This window comes from Vipera berus (assembly GCF_964194415.1).
Source record: "Vipera berus genome assembly, chromosome: 8".
Classification (NCBI taxonomy): domain Eukaryota; kingdom Metazoa; phylum Chordata; class Lepidosauria; order Squamata; family Viperidae; genus Vipera; species Vipera berus.
Window position 1 is genome coordinate 19,797,725 of NC_138211.1, and position 18,193 is coordinate 19,815,917.

Consider the following 18,193-nt stretch of genomic DNA (forward strand, 5'->3'; position numbering starts at 1 on the left):
GTGGGCCTGTGATCAAAATCCAAGTGCTTGGCAACTGACTCATACTTATGACGGTTGCAGTGTCCCGGGGTCATGTGATCCCCTTTTGGGACCTTCTCAGAAGCAACGTCAATGGGGAAGTCAGATCCACTTAACAACCGTGTTACTAATTTAACAACTGCAGTGATTCATTTAACAACTGTGGCAAGAAAGGTCGTAAAATGGGGGGGAGAAACTCACTTAACAAATGTCTCACTGAGCAACATAAATTTTGGACTCAATTGCGGTCATAAGTCGAAGACAATCTCTACTGCACTTTCTATCACAGTCATAAAAGATGTAATTTTGTTTTTAACTTTAAGTGAGGCGCAGTTAATGGCAGCTTACCACATTAATGCCCCCAGCGTGACTTTTGGAGCACACCGTACCCACATAAGCCATCCCAGCTGTGCCACCAAAATCCTTCCTCCTATAATGGAGAGGGAAATAATCCACGTTTGTTAATGACGACTAAGCATTAAGAATTAATTTTGTCTGAAGGTAAACTACCATCTGTTTATAACCACCCGCAGTACGGCTGGCAAGCAGTCGTTACTACATCATTGCTAGTTATTTTCTTACTAGCCAAAAAGCAAATCATATCCATTCTAACCAAAGGAAGAATGAGGATTTGGTTTGCCACCTAAAATGTTGGCGGGGGGAGGGGGGGAGGAACGGGGGGGCGGAGACGACGACATTCTCACTGCCAGCCAAGGGATTTTCTTCCCAAATGAGTCTCAGCATTTTTAGACTGAAAGTCTTCAAAGCCACATATTCTATCTCCAAAATAGGGGAAATGTCCCCGCTCCATTCCTGCTTGAATGGACACAGAGAAAAGAAGAAAGGGATTAAAGCAGGGACGTCCGACCTTGGCAACTTTAAGACTTAAGCACGGCTGGCTGGGGAATTCTGGGAACTGAACCCCACAGATCTTCAAGTTTTCAAGGTTGGAATCTCTAGATCAGAGGAGGTGACAGGATGTTGCAAAGGGAATCTGCCTGCAATACAGGTAGTCCTCAACTTAAACCATTTGGTTCGTGACCATTCAAAGATATAGCAGCACTGGAAAAAACAGGACTTACAACCAGTCCTCCCACTTACGACGATTGCAGCATCTCCACGGACACAGAATCAGAAAGTGGACCCTTGGCCACTGGCAACTATTTACCACAGTTGCAATGTCTGTCATGTGATCACCATTGACGATCTTCCCAGCTGGCTTCTGACAAGCAGAGTCAACGGGGGAAGCCAGATTCGCTTAGCAACCGAATTCACTGCAGTAATTTATTTAACAACGCTGTCCAAAAGAAAAAAAATGGCCCTAAAATTGGCCACGGCTCCCTTAACAACAGCCTTGCTTAACAATGCAAACTCTGGTCCCAACTGTGGTTGTAAGTCGTGGACTACCTGTGGGGCTTTTGTGCAGACAGAGAGTGTGGCCTCCTTGCCCAGAAGAGGAGGTGCCCGGATCTTACAGAACAAGCTGGGCGCTGTCGTGCCGTTGGCGTGGAACCAGGTTCTCCTCTCTCCACTGCACAAATTTGGCAAGGACATCTCCTGCGCTTCCTTCGATTCGGATCTTGTTCTCAGACGTCCAGATCTCCAGGCCGACCAGCACAATGCGGATGTTCAGTGTAAGGTACATCTGCAAACAGCAGAGATCATGGTGGAACAGAGGACATAACGGAGGTGGGTCTATGACAATTCACCATGTCCAACTCACCACGGGACAACTCGTCACGGGACAAGAGTTACACTAATATCAAAGAAATGGTGGAATAGAATCATTAGAGAAAGAGAAGGGGTGGGATGAAAGGTGAATGCAGAGAAGAGCAACAAAAATGATTAAGGGACTGGAGGCTAAAACATGAAGAACGGTTGCAGGAATCGGGTATGTCTCTAAGTATAGTGAGGAAAAGAACCAGGAGTGACGTGGTCTTCCAATATCTCAGGGGTTGCCACAAAGAAGAGGGAGTCAAGCTATTCTCCAAAGCACCTGAAGGCAGGACACAAAGCAACGGATGGAAACTAACCGAAGAGAGAAGCAACCTAGAACTAAAAAAAAATTTCCTGGCAAGTTAGAACAACTAACCAGTGGAACAACCTGCCTCCAGAAGCAGTGAATGCTCCAACACTGGAAGCTTTTAAGAAGAGACTGGACAGCCATTTGTCTGAAAGGGTATAGGGTTTCCTGCCTGAGCAGGGGGTTGGACTAGATGACCTCCAAGTTCCCTTCCAACTCGGTTATTCTATATTCTGAATGGCAAAAATAAAGATATTTTTAAAAAAATTTACTTTAAATAATGAAATGTTAAATTGTTAAATTGTCCCGTGGCGAGTTGGCCGTGGTGAGCGGTCCCATTCCCAATGGAGGCTGAGTATAGTATGCATTAAGACTGACCGTTATTTTAAAAAGAGACCTCTTTGTTTCCGAGTAACTTTATAGACACAGCCACAGTTTTTTTCTTGGCAATATAATAAAATTGGTTTATCATCTTCTTCAGTTATATATTTTTTTCAATCTCCCAGGCTTGCAGACCAAAGACTAACCAGGTTTGGCTCTCCATAGCTTTTACCCAGATCAGCTAGAGTCAACTAAGCGCTAGCATTTGCTTGGTTTGTCTTCTCCCAGGTGACTATTTTTAGTCTAGCCCAGGGATAGGCAACCTTGGCTCTTTTATGACTCGTGGACTTCAACTCCCAGAATTCCTGAGCCACCATGGGGGAACTATGGCCCCTTCATGACTGGTGGACTTCAACTCCCAGAATTCCTGAGCCAGCATGGCTCAGCTTGGAAACCTCTCCCTTTCCCCTCAGCATGGCTGGCTCCGTAATGCTGGGAGTTGAAGTCCACGAGTCATAAAAAAAAGCCAAGGTTGCCTACCCCGGGCCTAGCCTAAGGCACTGGGTTTTTCTACTGCTCCCTCAAAATAAATTCGATTAAGTTCAGATATCACACTAAAGCACGTCTTGCTTAACCACTGATGGACTTCATACAATATTCTAAGTCTAAATCGTACAAACCACCAAATGGTTTATTGTGAATCCAGTCTGGGTCTGTCAAACTGGTCATTCCCCACATCCTTATACACTACCTGGAGACTTTGGGACATCAAATAAATAGGGTCTCCTGCTTGAGCAGGGGGTTGGACTAGATGATCTCCAAGGTCCCTTCCAACCCTACCTATTCTATGTTCTAAATTGGCAAAGGCTGGTGCTTAAAAATAAAGGTCACACACACAGAGGGGGGGGCTTGATGCCTTTGTCTTGTGTAACACATGATTAACTAACCAAGCAGAGCTTAAAAGGAGGAGAAAATTCCAAGCGCTGGTGAAAAATGATGTAAAGCGTAACATTGCACTACATTTCTATACCAATAAACTATTTTTTTTATTTAATCCCATTTATATCCCGCCCTTCTCCGAAGACTCAGGGCGGCTTACAATTTTAAGCACAAACCAATGTGCTTAGCAATAGCCTTCATTCTATGTATATGCCTGCTTATTAGGGCTTTCACCCCCCCAAGCGGCATTTTACAAAGTCAGCTTATTGCCCCCCAACAATCTGGGTCCTCATTTTACCTACCTCGGAAGGATGGAAGGCTGAGTCAACCTTGAGCCTGGTGGGATGCGAACCTGCACTAATTGCAGGCAGCTGGTGTTACTTAAGGAGGCATTAGCCCACTGCTCCACCAAGGCTCTTTCTGTCACTTTCCATGTAAATGTACAAAGGTAAATTGTACGAGTTTTTTTATACTACTAAAGATTCAGTCATGAGTACAAGTTTCTTACTTTTATATTTTCTTTTTCTAGAGTACTCTGAAAAAAGCCAGAGCTCTTGAAGAAGGAATTTAAAATAAATCCTAGGCTCTCTCTCTTTTGAAATGTGTATTTCATTTTAATTCAGAAAATAATCTATATGCCCTCTAATAATTATTTCAGAGGCTCTTTATAAGTCTACTAATATAAAAAGGGTTAGGTTGGAGCACAATCAGGGAGGGCCTTACAAGAATCAGGCCAGCATTGCATTTGTATCCTTCTTTAAATGTATCACATTTTATATCCCACATTTACCGAACGGCATTCAATTTCTTTTCTGGATTGCTATTTGTACTCTGCAGTGGCCTCAACTGATCAGCAGGCAGGGTAATTACTAAGTACTTTTATAAATATTTAACAGACTTTAAAATTTTCCTCCACACATTATTGGAGCAGGACACATTAAAAATGAACACTGCGGAAGAACTGCAGAACATAAACATTGCAGCACAGAGGATAACCATGGAGACAATCCACTTAATTTCCCTATTGGGGAAAAAAAGAATATTTTTGCTTTGTCCTGAACACAAGCAGCACTGTGGGGTGGGGAGGCACTTTATCAAAGTGAAAAACAAGGCATAAGTGTCCACCTCGTTTATGGGCTTCACTTATGTTGGTCTATTATTTGACAGGTAATCCTTGACTTACAACCATTCTTTTAGCAACCGTTCAAAGTTACGACGGTGCTGAAAAAAGGGACATGCAATCAGTCCTCACACTTCTGGCCACTGCAGCATTCCCACAGTCATATGATCAAAATTTGGGCACTTGTCAATGTAATTACGATGGCTGCAGAATTCAGGGGTCTCTGATCGTCATCTGCAACCTTCGCAGGGGGCTTCCAACAAGCAAATGGGGGAAGCCGGAGTCCCTAAGCAACCATCTGATTCACTGAACGATGGCAGCAAAAAAGCTTGTAAATTCAGTTGTGACTCACTTAATAACTGCAATTCTCAGCAGTAAACATTCCGGTCCCAGTTATGATCATAAGTCAAGGACTGCCTCTCTTATCATCAGCATTATTTTCAGTGCAAAATGCATTTGTCTTGGGAACAGCATTCAACAGATTTGACAGTCTGTGCATTTGCCAGAAAATTCTGCCACTTACATTATCCAGGAGGTTTGCCAGCTGCACCATCTCTTCTCTGACTGCAGTTTTATTCTGGCCTAGCAAATAATACTGTGAGAGAGAGAGAAAATGGGGGGGGGAGAGGATGAGGCACATCATCATGTCAGCCCAGGGATCTCTCAAATTCATTAACACTTTGGCAGTATTGCAAACCAAACGCTTTTATGTTAGCCAGCAACTGCCTTGGTGACCCAGAGGCTCAATGCAACCTAATTTATGACAATGAAAACTATATAAAAACTGGATGGATGAATGGATGGATGGATGGATGGATGGACAGACAGACAGAGGTAGGTAGGTAGGTAGGTAGGTAGGAAGACAGACTGACAGATATAGACAGGTACAGAGATATCGACATAAATATATAGATATATAGATATAGATGTAGATATATGGATGGATGGACGGACGGATAGATGATAGACAGACAGAGGTAGGTAAGTAGGTAGGTAGGTAGGCAGGCAGGCAGGCAGGCAGGGAGACAGACAAACAGATAGACAGATATAGACAGGTAGAGAGATATAGATATAAATACATAGATGTATAGATATAGATGTAGATGGATGGATGGATGGATGGATGGACGGATGGACAGACAGCCACAAGAATCATACCCTTTCTTTGTCTACAACGATGAAAAGCTCCACGTATCTTGTCTGTTGAAGAATGCTTCTTTTCCTCTACCAAAAAGAAAAAGAGAGAAACCACAGGGGTTCATAATAAACTAACATTTCTGTCCTGATTCTTAACTTCAAAATAGAGTGATGTCACACTACCTTACTTGTTGCTTTAACACTGCTACATCAGATAAGAATTTCTAATATGACATTTAAACCCAATAGCAATGTCTTGGATATTCTTTAGATTTCATAATATGTCAATTATGCTTCTCATGAACCAAAACTAGATGGTGCTTTAAGAGGAGAAGGACATGGTTTTATTCAAGGGGGAATCAACAATATCAAAATGGCAGATACCACTGAACATGCCTGCCCCTTTCTAACATGCATCTCACGCACACGCACACTGCATGCATGTAAAAGGGGGCAGGGTTCAATGACCCAGTCACACCCACCAATTGGGCATCACTGACCTGACTGGGGGTACTACTTTTGCAAGCAGTTTCTTAAGATGTTCTGTCACTGTTGACTTATTTCCACACAACTCTGATATTCTTTTTAGAATATTTGTTAGAGTTTTTTAATCCCTGTTGAGGAATTTATTGTGCAGAGGTCTCCTTGTGCTACCAAAGAGTTTGCACAGACAAGGAAGGGTACTGAGAGCAGTAAAAATCACACACAGAAATACACTGAGTTCTAAAAGCAAAAAGTATTTTACTTTGAGGTGGTGTAAAAACAAAAATGCACAGTCAAAAATAAACAGTCCAAGTAGCAATCCAAAATACAAAGTCTTCTTACCGGTCCAGAGGTCAATACACAGTTCAGGTTTACAACAGTAGTAAACCAACAGCAGAGCAAAAACAGTAATAGTAGAGATCAGTGAATTCAGAGAGAGAGAGAAGCTACGTTCCTAGCTTCCTCTTATGGCCATGAGAACACTTACACACCCATTGGCCAATTAACAACTTAAAGCCATAGCATTATGGTTAATATATTTTCAACCCAACATTGTAGGCTAGCACCATATGCCTAACATTCTCCCCTTTGGGTAGAATAATATATAACTCTTACAATCTTATGCACATTCTTTCACAATTAGCATTGTGTTTCACAGCACTTTGTACCTTCGTAAAATGGTCTGCAATATTTACATCAGATGGACAATACTCTAACTGTATTAATTTATCTTTGACACATTGTCTGACATTTAAATAACGAAGATCAGTATGTTTAGATCTTGTTCTTACTGCAGCATTATTAGTCATCTTTATCGCAGCTTGATTGTCCTCATACACAATAAATGGATCATTTACATTTAAACCCATATCTAACAATAATTGTTTGTACACTAGCAGTTCTGTACATAACACTGATAGACATGAAAATTCAGCCTCCATTGTAGATAAGCTTATGTGTTTTTGTCTAATAGACTTCCATCCAATCAAAGAATCACCCAACATTACAGCCAACCCTGAGGTAGATTTACGACTGTTTGAATCAGAGGCAAAACTCGCATCTGCATATGCAGTAAGGATTAACTCACGATTTGGCTCTAGATATAACGAGTAGTGAATAGTTTGCTTCAAATACCTTAATACTCGTTTAGCTGATTGCCAGTGTCTAACAGTAGGATTATTGTTGTACCTAGCTAATTGATTTACACAGTAAGAAATATCAGGTCTAGTCCAATTACTCAGATACATAAGACTTCCTATCAAAGATTGGTACATAGTCTTATCAAATACAGGACTCTCAACATTAGTGTCCTTAAAATCCATAGCCATCGGAGTTTTTGCTGGTTTACACATTTCCATGTTGTATCTCTTTAATAACTGAGATATTTTACTGGCTTGTGACACCTTAAAACCCCTATTTGTTTTCACAATATCTAACCCCAAATAGTGGCTAATTTCTCCAAGATTTCTAATTGTGAATTTATTTTGCAATCTTGAAATGATAGTTTGTGCTTCTAAATCAGTTTTTGTTATTATTGCAATATCATCTGTGAATAATAAGAGAAAAGATAATGCTCCGTTGTGTTCTCTTCTAAACAAACAAGGATCAGCATTACTGGCTACAAAACCTAATGCACTTAACTCATTAACTATACATTTGTTCCACTCATAGCCTGATTGTTTCAATCCATAGAGGCTTTTCTTTAATTCCCAACAATCATGGTCTCTATCATTGGTCAATCCTGGTGGTATTCTTAAATAAATAGTATGTTGCAATGGAGCATGTAGATATGCAGTTTCAACATCTACATGATTAACCATATATTGGTTTTTAGCCGCCCATACTAAAGCTGCTCTTAAAGTAGTTGCCCTTAGACTGGGTGCAAACACTTCGTCATAATCCTCAGTAGTTTGGGCAAAACCTTGTGCAACCAAACGTGCCTTATGGGTTATAGTTCCATCTACTCCCTTCTTTATCTTATATATCCATTTACAACCTATAGCTTGCTCACCAGGTGGCAGTTTTGCTTTCTGATAAACCTTAAGATTCTGCAAAGACTTCAACTCCCTGTTCATTGCAGCTTTCCATGATGCCTGTTCCTTTTCAGGATACATCCTGATCTCATCATAGTTAGAAGGTACTGAACTAACTTGACATATTACACTGGCTTCATAGCGATCAGGTGGATGTCTGATGCGCGTTGAATGCCAAGGAATTACAGGGCTTTGAGTTTCTGACTCCTTTCCTTCCTCTGATTCATCTATTATCTCCCCTATCTCCTCTTCATCTTTTATATTTACAGGAGATGCATTATCATTACTAGTTACGTTATCAGAGGAGTCCTCAAACACTAGAGGATCAGTATTAACAGTTACTTGCTCTAACCTATCCCAACCAACGTGCTCAAGGAATTTTGCACTCGCACTGTTATATACATTAGTTGTGCCTCGTTCCCAGAAACGATAGGATCTATGGTTAGCTTCATAACCTACAAAGTATAATTGCCTAGCCCTATGTTGGCCTTTACTCCTGAGTTGTGCAGGAATGTGGACCCAAGCTGGGGTGCCAAACGTGTGCAGGTAATCAAGGTTTGGTCTTCTACCATGCCATATTGTATATGGTATTTTACCAGTAGAAGTATTAACAACTAAATTCAGAACATGGTTTGCACATTTTGCTGCCTCCCCCCACAGTCTATCTGTTAAGCCAGAATCTCTTAACATAGTTCTCATCATGGCTTGTAACGTTTGCCCACGTCTCTCAACAAAAGCATTATGTTGAGGCCTATAAGGGGCTGAATGTTTATGCTCAATGCCAGCTGATTCTAGCATATCAACAAAACGCTTATTTGTAAATTCAGTACCATTATCAGTAATTATGCACTGAACCTTTCTCTTTGTTTTTCTCTCCACGAACTTCAGCCAGTTTGCAAATTGTTGGAAAGTGTCTGCCTTTGACTTAAGCAGATAACAAAAACCATATCTAGAGTAGTGGTCCAATATACTTAACATATAGCATGACCCTCCTAAACTTGGTTTCATGGGTCCAATTAAATCAGCAAACACAACTTCCAAAGGTACAGTTGTTTTGAAGCTGTTTATCCTGTTTGCAGGAGTTGCCTTACTCTTTTCCTGCTTACAGGCATTGCAATTCAAATACTTACTACATGGCTTCAGTTTAATTCCTTCTACTAACTCAACTGTTTTACGTAGTGAGTTAAAGTTCACATGCCCTAACCGCCTATGCAATAAATGTATACATTCATCATGTGGCTTCTTGTTCTCACATATTGAGTTAGCTTTAACTGTACTAACCTGGTTACTTGTGAGAACGAATAAACCATTTTTCAAATTTGCAGTTACACAGGTTCCATTCCTCTCAATAGTGCATTGCTCCCCTCTGAATGTTACCACAAACCCAACCTTAACCAATTCCCTTACAGATAACAGGTTGAATCTTAGTTTAGGTATATATAACATAGGTAACTGTTCATCAATGCATGGACAATAGGAATTACCTTCACCAGAGGCCTTCATCCTCCAACCGTTGGCCAGTGAAACATATTGGTTGCTGTTTTTCATATTAACAAACCTCTTTTTCACTTTAGTAATGCATTGTGAAGCCCCACTATCAACAACCCACAATTCATTATTTCTGGATGTTGATTCACCAGAAATAGCCAAACCAATGCCCTTCTTAGCCTTCCCACTGCTATTCACATTCTGTTTTTTACCCTTTCTACAGAATTTGGCTATATGCCCTCTAGCCCCACAAGAATAACATTTCTTGACGTTGTAAGCAGTGGTAAATTGCTGCTCCTCTCGTGGCTGTGTCTCTCTCAGCTGGTCTCTGTCACGCCTCCTTCTGGACTCTTCCAGCAGTCTCCCAGTAATGTTAGTCAATGTCAGTTCCTCTCTGGTCAGGACTTCCAAAGAAGAAACATATCCATCATAACTCTCATCCAAAGATGACAGAATAATGTAGACCTGATGCAACTCTGAAAAAATCAGCTCCTTTTCATGAAGCTCTTGAAAAGTTGCCTTCATGTAATTTAAATGGGTCAGCATATCTCCATTCTTCTGCAGACGAGCCCTAAACAGCTTACGTGTAAGGTGTATATGTGCACCCACACTGTCACGAACATAAAGCCTTCGCAAAACATCCCAACACCTAGCAGCAGACTCCTCACCACGAATATGGACAAGCTGCTGGTCATTCAGTGTTAGTCCAATAATGCAAAGAGCTTTCTCGTTGCTACGTTTAAAGTTGTCTAACTTCTTTGCATCCTCTTCGTCATCTGGATCCCAAGCAGTAGTATCTAGTGGGTTATTTACAACAGCCCATAGTCCTTCCTTGCGCAAAAGCAAGCAGCATTTTGTGGACCAGGAAACATAGTTTGTCCCATCCAACCGGGTTATCCAGGAGATGCCTGACAACAGTTCTTGTGCCATTTTACACCAAATACAAACTCAGCTAGGAATACTGTGTGTACTAACTCTCAGTACAGGTCTGGGCCCATAACCAGTGTTGAGGAATTTATTGTGCAGAGGTCTCCTTGTGCTACCAAAGAGTTTGCACAGACAAGGAAGGGTACTGAGAGCAGTAAAAATCACACACAGAAATACACTGAGTTCTAAAAGCAAAAAGTATTTTACTTTGAGGTGGTGTAAAAACAAAAATGCACAGTCAAAAATAAACAGTCCAAGTAGCAATCCAAAATACAAAGTCTTCTTACCGGTCCAGAGGTCAATACACAGTTCAGGTTTACAACAGTAGTAAACCAACAGCAGAGCAAAAACAGTAATAGTAGAGATCAGTGAATTCAGAGAGAGAGAGAAGCTACGTTCCTAGCTTCCTCTTATGGCCATGAGAACACTTACACACCCATTGGCCAATTAACAACTTAAAGCCATAGCATTATGGTTAATATATTTTCAACCCAACATTGTAGGCTAGCACCATATGCCTAACAATCCCACCTTTATAACTTTATAAGTACCTCAAGACAGTGAACGTACCTAATACTCCTTCCCCCTCGAATTTTCCCCACAACGAACCTGTGGGGTAGATTGGGCTGAGAGACAGTGACTATAGGTAGGCCTCAATTTATGGCTGTTTACTTAGCAACTGTTCAAAATTACAACGGACGCCCAAAAGGTCCTTATGACCAGGTTCCGAAGTTCCGATGGTCACATGACCCCATTTTGGGCGCTTGGCAACCAGCCTGCATTGACAGCCATAGGCAACATCTTGTGGTCAAGTGACTGCAATTTATTTTTTGCCAAAACCTGGCCTTTACTTCCGGTTTTTGGCAGAAAAGGCCCCATCACAAGCAATGGGTTTTGCTTAACAACCACCGCAAAAGAGCTCATAAAATCAGATCAGTCACGTGGGCGAACCACTTTACAACCCTCACAAGCCGGCCTGGCCTGATGGGGGATGGGTTGGGATTTTATTGTTGTTTTTAATATATCTATTTATTGTTTTACCTTGGGCATTGTGTTTAATTCTTTTTTAACTTTTGTATCTTTGTATTTTTATATGTTTGCCCTGTTCACCGCCCTGAGTCCTTCGGGAGAAGGGCGGTATACAAATAAAATTAATAATAATAATAATAACATATGATTGTAATGGTCAGACTCCATTACAGTCGAATATCAAGCATAATCTGATGTAGGAGATGACCAGGCTGAGCCTGAGGGAGGGGACAAACACGTCATAAGTCTCAAATCCCTGCATGCCCGCAAGAGATCTAAGTCCAGCCCACCTTGAATGCCTCTCTTTTCTCCCTGGGCCGTTAGTTGGTCAGATTCTTGTAGAGAGCTTAAGCATAAGCAATAAATCTTTATACTCATTTGACCCACATGAATCTCCTAATTTCCCTGGCACTTGACATCTATATCAATAAAGGAGAATATTTGTATCTCAGGGTTGAAATGAGGGGTCCTTGTTGCTCTCTGAACTTGGTTGTTTCTTGGCAGATGTTACATGACCCCCAACTAGGTAACATCTTCAGTGCTAGAAGGGAGTGGGGTTGAGGAGGAGGAGGAGGAGGAGGAGGAGGAGGAGGAGGAGGAGGAGGAAGGAAAAGAACTGTGGGATCCTTGCTGAAAAGTCTGCAAGAAAACAAGCAAGCTTAGAGAGCTTGACATCTGTAGTCCAAAATCACCCAGATGGCTTTCATGCCTAACATGCATATTGTGCAAGGTGCTTTCAAGATATTATTTTCTTATACAGAAGGTCTAATCTATTTTTCTTTTTCACTTAAATTTAACAAAGGGGAATTTTAAAAAAATGGCAGCCATTGCTGCAAATAGCAAATTGTAAACAATGAAAGCTTTCCAAAGGGCACCTACTCTCTCCATTAGAGAAACATCTGAGTGGTTCTGAGCATCTGCAGTTTCCCGCTTTCCATGGAGATGAGAGACGCCGCAGCTCCTGGGAAGTTTCTTCACATCTTTCATCCGGTAAACAATGTGGTGAGAAGTTGAGTTTATAGGCTCAATGCCATAGGCGATGTCCTTCATCTGCACCAAGCCCCTGGCAATGACAGTAACTTAGACATCAGCCGAATTTTCCAAACGATAGGGGTGAATCTCAAAGAAGCTAGGGAACATCATAGTTAGTAGTTAAAAAACACAGAAATTAAGACTCAAATATACTGAAATTAGAGGCATTTGGGACTATGCCAGGACAGCCAGGAAACACTTTTTCGTCATATGTACACACACCCACAGGCATACATAAAATCTTCACCAACCAGGTTCTTGTTATAAGGGTAAAAGGTAAAGGTAAAGGTTCCCCCGCACATGCATGCTAGTCGTTTCCAACTCTAGGGGCCGATGCTCATCTCCGTTTGAAAGCCGAAGAGCCAGCGCTTGTCTGAGGACCTCTCCGTGGTCATGTGGCCGGCATGACTAGACGCCAAAGGCGCACGGAACGCCGTTACCGTCCCACCGTAATGGTCCCTATTTTTCTACTTGCATTTTTACGTGCTTTCGAACTGCTAGGTTGGCAGGAGCTGGGACGAGTAACAGGCGCTCACTCTGTTACGCGGCACTCGGGATTCGACCCGCCAAACTGCCGACCTTCTGATCGACAAGCTCAGCGTCCTAACCCACTGAGCCACCGCGTCCCTTCATTATAAGGGTACGAGAACTAAACTCATGCTCTGAGCTATCACTGGATCCAAGTAAGATTTTGTTTTCATACCTGAGGAGAGAGGAGGGGAGGGGAAGGAAGGAGGGGAGGAAAGGGGAGGAGGGAAGGGAATGAGATGAAAGGGGAGGGGAGGGGAAAGGAGGAGAGAGGAGGAAAGGGGAGAGGAAGGAAGAGGAAAGGGGAGGGGAAAGGAAGGAAGATGAGGAAAAGGGAGGGGGAAAGGAGAGAGGAGGGGAGAGAGAGAGAGGAGGACCTTTTTTAATTTCAAAAAAGCCATTTCTCAGGGATGTCCAGTGTGGGTGTGTACACCAAGGGGAGACACACTGATGTCACAGTGCCAACCTCCTGCCTTTTCTATGTGGGTTCCAATATTACAATAGTGCTTTCTTGTGATGAAAGCTGTAAGAGACAACCAGGCTGAGCCCCGAGGGTGGGGGTGGGGTCAAACATTTCATCAGTTTGGAGTCACTCCACCCCTATGAGAGACGTATGTGCAGCCCCCCTTGAGATCCATTGACTGTTATCGGGCACCTATTGGCATTGACCATTAGTAGATCAGAGGCTTGTGTTTAGGTTGCGTGGAATAAACTCCTGGTGCTTTTGAACTCTGTCCTGGCTCCTGGTTTCCTGAACCTGACAAAAGCAGACAATTCCAATTCCCCTATATTTTTCATTTAAAGTTACGTTTTACAGGCTTACTCAAAGTTTCAGGTTGCACTGGTGCAGGGGTAGGCAACTTTTTATGACTCGTGGACTTCAACTCCCAGAATTCCTGAGCCAGCTATGCTGGCTCAGGAATTCTGGGAGTTGAAGTCCACGAGTCATAAAAGAGCCAAGGTTGCCTACCCCTGCACTAGTGCCACACAGGCTATCAGTCAAACACCCCTGCCTCAATTATTCAATTGTGGCTGAGATGAAAGAAGCCTGAGAACAAGGTTTCATCCAGAGATCTCAGTTACTTTCCATTCTAGAACCTAAACCAGCTTCTGACACATTCAGCAATACCTCATAGGTGCTCAACTCTGCTCTGGGCCTGACTATCTATCTACCCCTAATCCAGACCCAAAGTATGAAAGTCAAAAAAACCAGGAACAGGTGCCAAGCTCCTCAACTAAGATTAAAAGGGGATTTTTTAAAACACCCCCCCCCCCCGCCGCCCTCAAAGTGGTAACTCACTTCTGGACCGATGCTTGTCAGCTTCTCCCCTATTGAACAAGGACAAAAGATGACCAGTTACCTGAGCCCAAAGCAGGTGCTGAGGGCGACTGTAGAATCTGAGACTCCTTCCACATATCCCTGGTAGTGGCAGTGATTCTAAATGGAGGAAGAAATTTAAAAAAAAAACAACTGAGCAGAAGGCCACATCAGCACTTTAACCCTGATATAAAGAGCTCTTGGTGATGGCCCTGAAGGAACATTCAGAAGCTGTTAAGGCGGGGGGTGGGGGAGAACTACGGCCCTTTTATGACTTGGGGACTTCAACTCCCAGAAGTCCTGAGCCAGCCGTGCTCCAAGGTATGTCCCTAGTATGGTGAGGAAAAGGACCAGGGGTGACGTGATAGCAGTCTTCCAATATCTCAGGGGTTGCCACAAAGAAGAGGGAGTCAAGCTATTCTCCAAAACACCTGAAGGCAGGACAAGAAGCAACGGATGGAAACTAATCAAGGAGAGAAGCCTAGAACTAAGGAGGAATTTCCTGATACTGAGGACAATTAATCAGTCGGACAATTTGCCTCCAGAAGTTGAGGGTGCTCCATCTCTGAAGAGACTGGACAGCCATTTGTCTGAAATGGTATAGGTCACCTGCTCCAGCAGGGGATTGGCCTAGAAGACCTCCAAGGTCCCTTCCAACTCTGTTCTTCTGTTAATTGAGGTCTGGGTTTTTTTCTGCAATGCAAGGGTGGGGAATGATGGCCCTGAGCATGGCTGGCTCAAGAATTCTGGGAGTTGGTTCACAAGTCATCAAGGGGCCACAGTTCCCCACCTCTGTTGTAATGGTTCCCCTCAAGACCATATCCATGGTGCTCCGGACCTCATTGGCAATTTTGCTAAGCTGCTGAGAGCTTGACTATCACTTGCTGGGTTCACGTTCCTGCTATGCTCCAAACATGCTTTACAGACTGCAGAGATGGAGTTTGCAGGAAAATTATGACTTTCCTAGCCAGCTGGTCAGCCTGGCACTGTTAAAAGCCTGAATATGTATTCTTTCTTTCTTTTTTTTTAGATAGATAAAACTTGTAAAGGGGCCCTATAGTAAGAGGAATAAGATATATAAGTAGTATAATACTTTTAGAATATATGAAATTTTAAAACATTGAGAGGGTCTCTTTAAATGAAGTTTGGATATTTAAAGGTAATGAATTTTGAGAAAATTATGACTGGTAAGGAGTGGTCTAAATACTGAGGGGAAACTAAGCTTTAATAAGAATCCTGAAAACAGGACATATAATGACTTAATAAGATGACTTTTATAAATACAATGGAAACACAAGCTGATTAAAAACATGTTGTATGTTGATGTTATTATTATATGCATAAATACTAAAAAAGGTTTATATTCAACTTGGTATATACTGAAAATATTAAAAATTATATTTGTTTAATGTAGACAAAAGGAGAATATTACTGGAAGAAGAAAGGATCAAGAAATATATTACCAACCAGCATATTGATTAATTGTAAAAATTAATTATCATTGTTTAAAATATATGAACCCAGACAACACACTGTTCACGAAGCACTAAAGACTGTTACTGTAAAAAAATAATGAATATCTTTAAAAATAAATAAATAAAAGCCTGAACATGATTGAGTCACAGTCTCCACGCACCAGGTGTCCCACAGCCTGCTGTGTAGCACCAAAGGACAAAAAGTTAGAGAAAAACAAAAAAAACACACACGTTGCCTGCTAGCTCCTGAGATATCAACCCATTTAACTCCGTCCATTTAATCATTTGCCAGCAGATGAATTATAATTGTGGAATTTGCTCCAACCTACACAAGTCTTGGGTGAGGTTCCTGGAACAGTGCCAGGAATTGGCAGTGTTGTTGCTAGGGTGATCAAAAAGGGGAATTTATTACATATAAAGAACAAAAATCATAATACCTGGATTGAATGCATTGAATTAATCTGAAACTCCAATTCGTTAAATCAACATTGAGGTTTACTCCCATTCTTCCCTGCCCACTTCTTCTTTGTCCTGGCCTACCAAGGTTTTGGCTGGACAGGTAAGTCAACTCACGACCACAATTGGCACCAGAATTTCTGAATTACTAAGCAAGACGGTTGTTAAGTGAGACATGTCCAATTTTATGACCTTCTTTGACACTGCGGTATTCCAGTGCACCCTTAAATAAATGCAGGAATATCAAAATCTTCCCCCTGTATTTCTTCTGTATTCTCTACTAAAGCATTCCCTAAGTCTCTCTTCACAAACTGAAAGAGAAGCAGGAGAAGAAGCAAAATCTCTCTCTTTGCACACATATGCGCACACACTCAACGCCTCTCTCCACAGACCGAAAGGGGGGCTACAAAGAAAGCCCCCCCAACCTTCCTCTGACCTCATCACTAAAGGCTTGCAAGACCCTCCTCAGCCAGAGCAAATCCTTTGAAACATTTTTTTTAATTCTTATCAACCCTCAGAGAAAAATAAAACATACCTGAAGATCTGGAGTTTCTCTTTGCAGATCTCCACTTTTACTGTAGGTGTAAATTGTGAAGTTTTCAGACACCAGATCACTAAAAGGATGGAAGTGGAGGGGGGGGGGAGGCGACACATGAATGCCAAACATAAAATGCTTTTTAAAAAAATCAAAGTAAGAGAAACCTGATTCAAAGGATACCAGCTGAGCAAACCTCAGCCACAGGCATGAGGGAACAAAGGAAGGCCTTCCTTTCCAACTAAACCAGGGGTAGGCAACCTTGGCTCTTTAATGACTTGTGGACTTCAACTCCCAGAATTCCTAAGCCAGTCATGCTGGCTCAGGAATTCTGGGAGTTGAAGTCCACAAGTCATTAAGGAGCCAAGGTTGCCCACCCCTGATAAACCTTTGGCTTTTTCTACCCCCTGTAACTTTTACATGAAGAGCACTATGGGAGAAGGATTGAGGGGGAGGGGGGGCAAGCAAAGCTTAGGAACAGGGGGGGAAAAGCTGCATTTGGATGGCATGTCAATAGATTCATTTAAAATTTTTATATTTTAAAATATTTAAAGTAACATTTCTATTTTAATGTCTTATATCAGGGGTCCCCAACCCCCAGTCTGTGGACCGGTACCGGGCCACGATATGCCAGAAAGCAGTCCACACAAATAAGCGAAGCCGCATCTGCGGGATGCAAACAGCGCACGAAACCACTGCCCCTCCAGTCCACGGGAAAATCTCTCCATGGGACTGGTCCCTGGTGCCCCAAATTGACCAATGACCAGTGTTTCATACTTTTGCTTTTAAGCTGCCTAGAGTCGCCTCTGGATGTGGTGGTTGGCCTATACATTTAATAAATAAATGGACACATTTCATTGAAATAAGTTTCCAATACCCACCTACAATGTTGGTGTTAAACCTGGCCAAACACAACTGTGCTATGACAGCACAAGCAATGAAGCCAAGCATCTGCCTAAGAAACCTGCTTTCATTGCCAAAGGTAAGTCAGCATTGCTATCTCAGCAATCAAACCAACAAACTCTGGCAAGATTTTGGAGGAGAAGTCAAAGTGACAGACAGGGAAATCCGATCAGGTTACACGTGCAGTGTTTGGAGGGATGATGGGGTGATGACCCTGAATGGCTTCTTAGAACATAACATAGACCAAGGGTCTTCAAACTTGCCCCTTTTATGACTTGTGGACTTCAACTCCCAGAATTCCTCAGCCATCACTTACTTGTTCCTTTTTAGATGAATTATATACGATTTTCCTTCAATTACAATACTGAACGACAACCCGTCCTGAAAACATGGGAGGGAGAAAGCAAGATTAGCTGGTGTTTCAATCA

The 18,193-nt window shown here is 42.2% G+C and overlaps 1 protein-coding gene across 1 annotated transcript in view; it reads right to left on the reverse strand.

Moving 5' to 3' along the window:
- LOC308671332 (disintegrin and metalloproteinase domain-containing protein 9-like) overlaps positions 1 to 18,193 on the reverse strand; it is a 49,900-nt gene that overhangs the window by 19,215 nt on the left and 12,492 nt on the right. The window contains exons 3-10 of the mRNA XM_081333439.1: positions 18,082 to 18,146; positions 16,863 to 16,941; positions 14,440 to 14,516; positions 12,398 to 12,581; positions 5,580 to 5,645; positions 4,945 to 5,016; positions 1,494 to 1,663; positions 367 to 448 (exon numbers count right to left, since the gene is read on the reverse strand). Coding sequence (XP_081189565.1) covers positions 367 to 448; positions 1,494 to 1,663; positions 4,945 to 5,016; positions 5,580 to 5,645; positions 12,398 to 12,581; positions 14,440 to 14,516; positions 16,863 to 16,941; positions 18,082 to 18,146 — 795 coding nt within the window. The remainder of the gene's footprint in view (positions 1 to 366; positions 449 to 1,493; positions 1,664 to 4,944; positions 5,017 to 5,579; positions 5,646 to 12,397; positions 12,582 to 14,439; positions 14,517 to 16,862; positions 16,942 to 18,081; positions 18,147 to 18,193) is intronic.